Consider the following 11,704-nt stretch of genomic DNA (forward strand, 5'->3'; position numbering starts at 1 on the left):
ATGGTATAAAAATTTGGTAACATTCTGGAAGCTTATCAATGTTTATTTTAAAACTAATTAAAAAACATCGGTACTTTTGTGAATTTTTATTACATAAATTCCTATAAAGTTTTACTAATTGTGAACCAAATCTGTCCCAAATAATACAACTTAAGTATGCAAACTTTTAGAGTTACGCAAATTGTGTATACTCAATTGATAATATTTTAGTTTCTCTGCCAAGAAATAAAGTTACAAATTTCATGCGTCATTACCAATAATTCGACAATTTCGCAATACGCATTGAAATTATATATGCATTTTATACTCTATGTGGACCGTAACAGCCGTATACTTAGTATACGAATAAACGTAGTTAAGTTCGGAGAAAATATATACACGCGTGCATCACATCAATACTGACACTGACAATGATAAGAGGAGTTGAATAAGTCTCCCTCTGCTAGTCGGTCTCGTTATTCAGTACGCAAACAGTTCTCTTCGTGTTCACTGTGTCATATTAACGTCTCTTATATATTTAATAGACCAAGTTATATATATATATATATATATATGTATATATATATATATTATAAGAAGGATACAATAAAAATTCAGGTGCGAACAGGCCTGTCAAAGCCGTTCGTAATATGTTCGTGACTTAGTTTCGGACATTAGAGCGAACAAAGAACTTTGAATAATTAATCAAAATGGAAATCCGAATTAGTAAGATGATAAGTGGCTGGATTGCTGTGCTTCTTTGCCTTTTGGCATGGTTATATTCCAGTAATGGCAGCACTGTCAACAGGTAAAATAATATAAATTGTAGAAATCATATATAGACAATGCGATCAGCTAATTTTAAATGAGATTATTCCTTTTTTAATTTAAATATTCGTAAATCTCAATTCCAGGGGTTATATATTCACTGCACCAAAACATCTATTAGCTGGCGAAGCGGAAACTGTATGTGTATCTTTGCATAATGTGGAATTGCCAGCTCATGTTCTAGTAGAATTATTCACTCTAGAAAATGGCTCCGACGAGGAAATTCTGGCAACAACGAATGAGGTCCTGAGGACTGGCAAGTTTGAAATCCCTTTAGTAAAATAATTTTTGACAACGTAATTAGCTCACTCGAGTATCCAGGATAAGGATAAGGCACACTATCTCCATGAATCGAGTATCATAACAATTTTTATTATACTTACACGCTGTAAATAGCTACAAAAACCTAAAAAAATAATTATCTTCCCAACAACGCATATTCTTAATCGGAAAAAGTTAAAAACGAATCTATAGATCTTTGCCCTGCGTCATTCGCGCGACATTCGTTCGCTTCGTGCAAGATAAGGACATTCGAGGAAGACCTGTCTAGGATTATCTATAGCACAAATATAAATTATACATCCTAAATTAAAGCAGCATATGCATAAATAGAAAAAATAATTTTATACAGATTGCGATTAAAAAAAACTCATCGTTCTCTAATAACACGTATTAAGTAAAGAAGGAATTCGTGACCTTGCATTGAAAGGCGTCCTTGTCGGAATAGTATCTGTATAAATCATTTATAATGGCGGCTATCACGTATCCTCACCTCGTCCCTTAGAAGGCTAGCATGTTTAAACAAATTGTAAATTGAAATTGTCGTCGCTTCCTGCGAGGGAGCTGAATTGGTTTGGCTCTCTCCACACCAAGGGGTAATAACCCATCGCGCTTACATGGGAAACCTATCCACATACTATATCGTATTATTATTCATCCAATCGTGCATATATTATATATATATATATATATGGCAAACACAATCCAACTGCTGATACACCTATACTAATGAAAAATACCATTTGTGTATTTGTTTTCCTTGATAATTCACTCTGTGTAGATTCGAGCGGACGTTGCTCTGTCGAACCACCACCACCCTACACCATAAACGAAACTTAAACTATACTGAACGTATGCACTGATTGATCGTATAAATAAAATATTAAAATTATGGAATAAATAAAAACATTGAAATTACTGGTCCTGCTTATTAAAATTTATAAAATGTTTAAGTGACCTTCAAAATTTATTGCAAATTACTACATACTGATTCAATACAAGAATTAGGAATTTATGTTGCATCAAAATGAATTTTTTTTTCTGTATTACAAAATTTATTACGAAGTTTATATTTATTCGTATCACATACATCACGCATAATTGATTTGTTGATTGCCATGCAAATTAATTACGCTACTTGGAACTGTATGTATATACATAGGTAGAGAGTAAGTTAACGTGGGTCGAATGGAAGTATTATTTTCTTGGTATAATTCTATTGAGACTCAGCAATTCAAGTTAATTTTTTGAGACGTAGTTAACGTCGTTAAGAAGAGTCACCGTGTAGGTTTCATCGTGTATATAATTAAATATACATGATGATACAAATATAGACTTTCGTGTTAGCCAATTTACAGTCGAGAGACTTGGAATTTCCAAGTAGTCTGATTACTATATCTCTCAGAAGAAATTTTAGATAGGAAGTTGTAATAATTGTACCGTTGCTTTCTGGATTTTTGTTGCTCTCTATATCTATTATTTAATTAAAAATTTAAATTATTGATAAATGCATCTACTCATGTGACATTAATATTGGCTTAAAGGTATGGAAGCTTGTATGGAGTTGATAGTTCCAATGACTAAACATTCGATAGCGACTCTGAGGGTCAAAATGAAATTTAACAAGCATCCTGATTACCTAGTGAACGCTCAAAAGGAAGTTTTCATAGATCATGACTCTGTAGTGTCTTTCGTGGAGACAGATAAGTCTGTTTATAAACCAGGGCAAACTGTGAACATTAGAATTCTTATGTTGAAACATGATTTGAAGCCACATAGAAAAGCGGTATGAATATATTCTCTATTAAATATATTAATGTATTAATTAATTATCCTATTTAACTTGTGTACATTTATGTCACGTAACTGTATCAGATTCCAAAAGTATGGATAGAAAATCCATCTGAGATAAGAGTAGCTCAATGGACAAACGTGAGTACAGAACATGGAATGGCTCAATTGACTTTTGGACTGTCTGCAGAACCGAGTCCGGTAAGAATTCAAAGATTGTAATATTTGAAGGTTTTTCTTTTAGTGAAGAATTGTAACAGCTGCAACTTGGCTTTCTTAGGGCACATGGAAAATCAAAGTTGAGAAGAATAAAGCTTATCCCCATCTTGGACACACGGCCACTTTCGAAGTGAAAAAATATATTTTGCCAAGATTTCAGGTGACGATAAAGTCCCCAGGATATATTCTTGCAGATACTGAAATTGTAACTTGGAATATATGCGCAAAGTAATGAAAAATATCACATGTTATTATACGTAACATAATTACAAAAGAATTGATTTTTCAGTCCATAATTTATGCTTTTACACAGATACAGCTATGGAAAACCCGTGAAGGGTACGTTGATACTAAAATTGACACCACAGACTGCAAGTTGGAGACGCAAGCATAATCATCCGGAAATAAAATATGGAACCGCAGTATTTATCGTGATTTACAGTATTTTAGATTTTTTATAGAAATTATATTCATTTTATTTTGTTTTATTATTTATATATATATATGTATATACAGATCGATTCACCGGATGGATGTACAGAGTTTCGTGCCTCTGGTGAAGAACTTGGTCATGCAGATTGGACAGTTGCGCCCAACAATATTATACTCACTGCAAACTTTACAGAAACTGGTACAGGTCTAACTGAAACAGCTAGTAGTAAAACTGTTGTGGTACATCAGGCATTGAAACTTGAATTCATACCATATACATCAAAATACTTCAAACTTGGTTTACCATATCATGGAAAGGTAATACAAAAACAAATAAACTTTGAGGGGTTACGCAAGCCACCATTGAGGCCAAGCGATAGGTCAACATTCAATCATTTTTTTACTAAATATTTTTTATAACATTTTTTTTTATATATGGAATAACAAAACATGGTTTGAAAAAACTTTCACGGAAATGTTACTGAAAAATCTATATAAACATCCGCATTATACATATTCACGGAAAATACGTCGGTCATATTCCGTATTGGTGGTGTATACGAGTTTGAGAATACGCATCATCTAATGTTAAAAATTCCAAAATTGTTTTGCAGATAAATAGTATTATTAGAAATCTACGTACGATTTTTTTATCAAAAAATTGTGCAAATAGCAGCCATTTAAATATAAAAATTATTTTTCACATAACTGTCGAAATTAAAAAATTTATAATAAAAAATGGCCAATTTAGTGGAAAAATCGTACGTAGATCTCTGGCTATACTACTCATCTACAAAATAATTTCTGAATTTTTGATTTCAGATGAACCGTAATCTCAAACTCGTGCACACCTCTAATACAGAATACGGCCGATTATTTCCCAGGAGTTCATATAACTCGGAAATTTATAGAAATTTGTCAGTAATATTTCAGCGAAAACTTTATCATACGATGTATTTAATATATCTAAAAAATAAACTTTTTACACAAAAAAAAGATAAATCACAAAAAATGGTCGGATTTTGAACTATTTTCTAATCCTTGAAAGTGGCGTAGCCCAATAAAGTGAATGAATAATAATAATAAATATTTACCCCTTTAAAGCTAAGAGTCCTCTTCCAAGACGATACTCCAACTCCAAATGAAAAAATTCAACTATGTCTTAGAGTGAGAGGCAAAGAGGATTGGATAAGTGTTGTTGTTGAATGTCGAAATTTCACCACCTCCATTGATGGTTTCCTAGACTTTATTGTACCGCCACAACATAAAAATATTGTACTGCTCCATTTTGCTGCTACTGCTGTTAATTATGCTACTAAATATTACTCGCCTGATAAAAGATGGAGAGTAGGTATATTACTCTATCTATTAACCTATAGAAAGCCGAAAGACTTTATAACATCTCTAACCATATGATCCACTTTATACCTTTCCCATTTTTAGAGTTATAGATGTTTAAGGTGGCTGAATTTAAATATCAGTTCAGATTTAAAATATTCAATATGACAGACCAGACTAAAAAATTATAAATTTTCATAAAACTTTGTTATATATTCATGAAGTTGCTGAGACTTGTACTTTTTCAAATTCAAAGTTTTCAAATTTTGGCCGCTATGTTGGATCCTCTATTTTGAATCTTAAAATTTTCACTATATAATATGAATTCAATGACCTAAACGCACATCTTAAAATCAAAATTTTTTAAATATATGCATTTTTTCAAACTTTGGACGGCTATTTCATATTTCGAGAATCTGAAATCATATTTAAATTCAGCAACATCAACAACATATAATTACTAAATTTCGTAAAAATCTATTAACTTAAGAAAAATGTTTGCCTCCCGAAGGCGGGAAGACGTTATAACATCTCGAAAATAGTGTTCTATTTTCAGACAAAGTACGTATTGAGATTAGAAACATTTAACTAAAGCTAAAATTGCGACATTTTGAAAAATATCTCCCTACCCTTTAAAGGTTAATGCAAACAGAATAATATTTCATGAATTTTTATAAGGTCTTTATGGATCAACCATCAGCATATATTGAAGTGACACCTTGGTACTCACCATCGGACAGTTATCTCGCAGTGGCACGAGGATCTCAGCCAATAATTTGTGGAGAAAAATATTCTTTTAACGTCATGTATACAATTCCATCAAATCACGATGCAAACATATCAATTCCTTTTCATTATTCGATCAATTCCAAAGGAGATTTACTGATCTTTGGTCATGTCAAACACAAACCACACAAAAATTCTGCTTTGAATTATTCAGAATTTCATAACTTATTGGGGGCAGTTGAATCATCAGCCAATAAAACAGATCAGAGTTATATCGTGCACAGGTAAAATTAGAGTTGACAATTACTTACTATATTTAAATTAAAAATTTGTTTTTCTTCCAAAATATAATTACGTGTTGTTTCTGTACAATTTTATTATAGATTTCCATTGAGCGTTAAAGTGACACCGAGTATGGCGCCAATTTCTGAATTACTTCTGTATTATGTACGCCCTGATGGAGAAACCGTCGCTACAACTTATACAATTGAAGTAGGAAATTGTTTTGAAAATAAAGTCAAGACTGCCTGGCATGATGACGTACAAAATCCAGGAGCATCCACACAATTTCATATAGAAGCAGCACCCTGGTCGCTTTGTGGAATTTCTGCTGTAGATAAATCCACTCGCTTCTTGGCTGGTCATGCTTCAAATTTAATCAACACTGATCAAACATTTAATAAACTCAAGAAATTTGATGTTAACAATGTCCCTGCATTACGTTCCTGGGCACATTGCGAAGGTACCATTTGTATTGTATTGATACTCGATATCAACAGTCTAATCAGTAGCTCGACCTCAATAAAATTATCATTTTAATTATACAGGACCTATTGAACCTGAAACAAGTGCTGAAGAAATTGATCATTTACCAAGACCAGCAGTGGAAGAACCTCCAGAATGGGATCTGCGAAAAAAAAGACACGCACTAAATATACTTGGACAAATAAATTATGTGGATGCTATGCAAGCCTTTAACGTATGTACGAATGATCAAGTAGATTGGCAATTAAGTTAAGTTTATAATAAATCAATTCATTGTTTATAGGATTTTGGCGTAATTGTAATGACCGATCTGACCCTTGAAACGCGACCTTGTCCGGAACTATCATACTTCAGAAGATTATTCAGCCAACACGTTATAAAGATGCATCGCAGTTCTACTTTACAAGGTACCTAGACAGCGTAAAATATTAAAAACAATTTATAAAACAATCTTTTCTATCAAGTCTTATCAAATTTACAATTTTAGATAAGATGATGATTAAACCACTAGCTTTTCCATTGTTAAACTTTCAAGATCAAACTATGAGCAATACAGGAATGGCTTATGTTGACCAGCAACCTGATCAGGCAACCACATTAAGATCATACTTCCCAGAAACATGGTTATGGGAATTAATACCTACAGGGTAATAATGATATACATATTATTATAAATCTAATATAGAAAACTAATCTTGAAGTTTATTTAAGCGACCCTAATAATGATCTCATATCTGTCTACATAGAAAGGAAGGCAAAGTAACAATAGAACGTACGTTGCCACATACTATTACGGATTGGATAGGACATACTGTATGCATAAGTCCTAAGCATGGACTTGGTATCGCCCCACCTGCAACAATCACAGCCTTTCAATCATTCTTCCTGGACTATAGTTTACCATACAGTGTAAAGAGGGGCGAAATATTACGTTTGAAAGTCTCTCTCTTCAATTACATGCAGCATAGTTTACCTGTAAGTGCGTATACATCATTACAAAATACTGAATTGTTATAGATTCTTGAAAAAAGAAAAAAGTATCATTGGATTTTAATAGGTGAAGATTAAGTTTGGAAATGCTGAAGGACTGGATTTGTACATTTCATCTCCTACAGCATCATACTGCGTTGAGCCCAGGGCCAGTATAGTCCATGAATATATGCTAAAACCACGACTCTTAGGTGAAATAAATATAACAGTGTCAGCTGCTATTGATCCAGACTATGCAAAACCTTGTGGTCCTGAGATCTTGATTCATACTAAGTAATTGATACTATTATTAATGATTGGAAATACGTATGTTTTGTGAATTTTATTATTAATACTTATAAATAATACTTGAAAATTGTAGAGATACAATCATCAAGCCTATCATGGTACAACCAGAAGGTTTTGTTGTACAAGTAACAAAATCAGCATTTGTATGCCCTAAGGATTTTAGTGATGATTCAACGATTGCCTGGAATTTAGAATTACCTAGTGAACTTGTTCCTGATAGCGCTAGAGCATATGTGTCTTTGATAGGAGACATCTTAGGGCCGGCGTTTGAAAATTTGGAGAATTTGGTGCGACTCCCTATGGGTTGCGGTGAACAGAATATGATACTTTTTGTACCTAATATTCATGTTATAAGATATCTAGAGGCTACACAGATGCAAAATCCTATATTGCGAGCTAAGGCCATTAAAAACATGGAAAAAGGTACATTCGTCTAGATCAAAATAAAATTAAGAAATACAATATACATATTTTTTCTTATATACGATAGGATATCAACGGGAATTAAACTATAGACATCCGGATGGTTCTTACTCTGCCTTTGGAGCTGCTAATACAGAAAGTGGTGGATCAATATGGCTGACAGCATTCGTAGTAAAATCATTCGCACAAGCCCAATCATTTATTCATATAGATGAACGAGATTTAAAGCTATCTGTAAAGTGGATTGTTAGGCGTCAACTTGAAAATGGATGTTTCCCTGTAATCGGCAGAGTGTTCCATAAGAGTATGAAGGTACATATAAATACACCTTTATCGTGAGTTCTAATTAAATCATTTATCAACCTATTTTTTAGGGTGGTCTTAAAGATAGCTCATCATCTTTAACTGCTTATATTTTAATCTCGTTACTTGAATCTGGAGTTCCATTGTCCTCACTGCTTATCAACAATGCTCTAAACTGTCTAGAAAAAGGAATTGCTCATAACAATGACGATCTTTATACAGCCACATTGTCAACATATGCTCTCACGCTTTTGGAAGATCCCAGAGCACAAGCATCATTGCAATCACTAATGGCTCGAGCAACGCGTCAGCAAGTAAGGAGACAGAATCATTTATTTCTATAGATTTCTGAATGATTTTTATTTTTATACATTTCCATTGGATTAGGATTTACTCTGGTGGGAAAATAAAGAAAAACCATCAACAGGTTTGAGCATTGAAATGACAGCATATGCTATTTTGTCTCTTGTAAAAATCGGTGGTAATGAAAATATGATAGAAGCTTTGAAAGCCGTACGCTGGATATCTAAACAAAGAAATGCAGAGGGTGGTTTTACGTCGACCCAGGATACTGTATTGGGATTAGAAGCTCTTACCAAATACGCTATTGCTATGTCCACTAAATCGACTGATCTCTCTGTTCTGGTTACTGGAAATGAAGTAGATCATGTATTCAGAATGCAAAATGCAGATCGTCTTGTCCGCAGACAAATATTCTTGCCAGTCTTGCCAACAGTGGTGGAAGTATTTGCTGAGGGCGAAGGATGTGTCTTAGTACAGGTATTAATATAATTAATGAGATATAAGGGATAATTTCCATAATTTAATTTGTATTATCTTCTCTTTATAGAGTAATCTGAAGTACAACATTCCACATGCAACAGGATCTGATGCGTTTGATTTATCAGTATCTGCTGAATCTATAGCATCTGTGGATGAATGCTCCATGCAGAGAATAACTGCATGTGCCAGATATAAAATGGCAGATGAAGAGAGTAACATGGCTCTACTTGAAATTGGTATGATTAGTGGTTACGTACCAGATCGTACCAGTCTTCTCTCTCTCATTGAAGAACCATCAACCCGTAAGTAGGTTTAAATTAAATTTTATTATTTTGTAATATATCTTTTTTTTCTAATAGAGGTGAAACGATTCGAGGAAGAGCGCGATGTCATTAGTATCTATTTTGATAAATTAATGGGTCAGAGAACCTGCATTTCATTTATTGTCAGTCGAGAAAATATCGTCGACCGTCCAGAACCGGCGAACGTTAAACTCTACGATTACTATCAACTAGAACTCTTCGTGACAACCGTAAGATATAAATACGCACACACACACACAAAATATATATAACAAAATACGAAGCAAAATTATTTTATTTAGATAATTTCAATAATTGCTATTTTATTTTAGAGTTACAGTTTTTCTCAAGCCTGCAGTAGCGCCGGTGAAGATGATATACAGCCAATACCAAACCCCATGCCTGTGGAACCAAAATTTAATCACTCTAATCTGGAGGCCAATATATTTGCGTCAGAAGATTCAAAAACAACAGAAAGATTAATAAAAAATGTCGGAAAAGATAGTGCAAATTCAAAGCACAAACTTGGCATATCAAGTACAAACAAACCTGAAATAATAGTTATACCTACAAATCAATCTGTTGAACCAGATGACAAGGTTCTGGATATTGTAGAGGATGTTTTATCAAGTGGACTGGAACCGAAAATGATGAATGTGCCTTTTATAAAGAGTTCGAATAGTTTTATTCATCCTGATGGTTTAGAAAACGGCGAAATATCTCGTCATACCAATAGAAATTCTATTAAGACTGAAGCACCTGAAAGTAAGTTCTCAAACAATTATTTTATGAATACCATTAATACAATATACCATATTACTTCTAGTATTACACGAATCTGGAAGTGGTGAAGTACCAAACGAGACAAATATTAGACTGAACCCACTTTTTGTTGAAGTGGATCACGATCTAGAAATGCCCGAAGGAATAGAAGGACCCTCAGGGGTATTCGTAAAACCTTCAGATGATTTTATTAAAGAGCAAAATAGCAAGTCAGAAGTTTTAATAAATGAAGAAATATTATTACCCTTAGAAAATTCCAAAAAAATTATAGATTATTCACCAAGTCCAAAGGTAATATTTAATCATTTTTAAGAAGGGTGGCAAATTCTTATGTATACATGTAATCTTTATAATTAGAAATTTGAAAACTCCGAGGAAGGTATGATAGTAGAACCAGAGCACTTTATATTTGATAGGAATCTATATACAACACGTATGTATTTTTTTAATAATTAACCTAGTTTTTTAAATCTTTTTGAGAAAAGTGTTTCATCACAGAAAAATATTTCTCTAAAAATATTCAGCCGTTCCAGAAGGCAAACCTTCCTGTCCAATATGTGCTGACACGTTACCAGCAGATATTCAAAATGTATACTGCAACGCAAAGAGTATCGTGAAAGTGGCCATAAGAAGATGGCGTAAAGCTCGGCTATTATTAGATTTAATGGCACCTGTTCATCCAAAACGTTTACGTTCTACCATAGAGTTAAACGTGGATCCAGATTGCTCCTGTCCGCCATTAGATAAGCGTGAGTACGCATTAATATTAGTTAAGTAAAACGCTTGAATTATTTTTAACTATAATTTATGATAATTTTCAGCTGGTAGCTTTGGTCTTTTGATAAGCTTCGAAAATGGCAATCTAGCAACTCTCAGAAATCATGCTGAACAAAGAATTGATAAATTAATATCAATTTATGCATTACCGAATACACAAGGCCCACCTCCAGAAATAATGGCGACTCGTTTAACTTGTAGACATCCTTCTAATAACTCTACTTCTGTGTCTGCCTTTAGACAGACGGATACTCGAGAATTAAAAATGACAGCAGCGTAGCTAAGAAAGAAGTACATGAGGGAATACTGAACTCTAACGGCAAAACCATTTTGCAACGGCCAAACGGAGGTCAAAAAATTAGTAACATATTTTGTTAAAGAAAGAGACAAGTGAATATTTCATATATCTATTTTCATAATCAGCCACCGTTGCTCGAGTTTATGACATGCATTTATGTCAAAACCTTATCAATATTTTTATTTTGACCGTTCAATATGCAAAATGATGATAGCGTTCGTTCTTTTTAATAATTATATAATCATGAAAAGGCATCAATCCCCTTCATGACAAATATTATAATATTCTCACCGTGCTAAAGATTTCTATTGATTATATTTTTTTTGTACGAATCACATATGGGTTGTAAATAAAAAAAAAAAATATGGAGTTTTTCATAGTACACACACTTTAGGTATTT

General features: G+C 33.2%; 1 protein-coding gene across 2 annotated transcripts; it reads left to right on the forward strand.

Annotated features, from left to right (window-relative positions):
• The first annotated feature begins 475 nt into the window (after positions 1 to 475).
• On the forward strand, positions 476 to 11,676 carry LOC107270388 (alpha-2-macroglobulin-like protein 1). Of its 2 annotated transcripts, none has more exons than XM_015745350.2 (26): positions 476 to 787; positions 894 to 1,063; positions 2,631 to 2,872; positions 2,962 to 3,078; positions 3,158 to 3,324; positions 3,410 to 3,518; positions 3,613 to 3,846; positions 4,633 to 4,875; positions 5,545 to 5,876; positions 5,976 to 6,334; positions 6,420 to 6,571; positions 6,641 to 6,764; positions 6,845 to 7,004; positions 7,104 to 7,332; positions 7,415 to 7,620; positions 7,709 to 8,058; positions 8,126 to 8,370; positions 8,433 to 8,675; positions 8,749 to 9,141; positions 9,212 to 9,446; positions 9,504 to 9,676; positions 9,779 to 10,211; positions 10,273 to 10,520; positions 10,587 to 10,662; positions 10,754 to 10,978; positions 11,051 to 11,676. In XM_015745350.2, exons 1-26 carry the CDS (start codon positions 690 to 692, stop codon positions 11,284 to 11,286), a joined length of 5,799 nt encoding a protein of 1,932 aa, XP_015600836.1. In that variant the 5' UTR covers positions 476 to 689; the 3' UTR covers positions 11,287 to 11,676. The 2 variants fall into 2 exon arrangements, with proteins under 2 accessions (XP_015600836.1, XP_015600837.1); XM_015745351.2 differs by having other exon boundaries at positions 3,410 to 3,515.
• Positions 11,677 to 11,704: the final 28 nt, after the last annotated feature.

Source organism: Cephus cinctus, unplaced genomic scaffold (genome assembly GCF_000341935.2).
Source record: "Cephus cinctus unplaced genomic scaffold, Ccin1 Ccin1_scaffold0749, whole genome shotgun sequence".
NCBI lineage: Eukaryota > Metazoa > Arthropoda > Insecta > Hymenoptera > Cephidae > Cephus > Cephus cinctus.

What these genes read in the sequence shown, in the direction of transcription:
- LOC107270388 (XM_015745350.2), top strand. Translation starts at nt 690, where the DNA reads ATGGAAATCCGAATTAGTAAGATGATAAGTGGCTGGATTGCTGTGCTT. An exon ending in AAATAAAATATGGAACCGCA is followed by an intron (nt 3,519 to 3,612) that starts GTATTTATCGTG and finishes ATGTATATACAG; the next exon opens with ATCGATTCACCGGATGGATG. An exon ending in TAGGAATCTATATACAACAC is followed by an intron (nt 10,663 to 10,753) that starts GTATGTATTTTT and finishes AAAAATATTCAG; the next exon opens with CCGTTCCAGAAGGCAAACCT.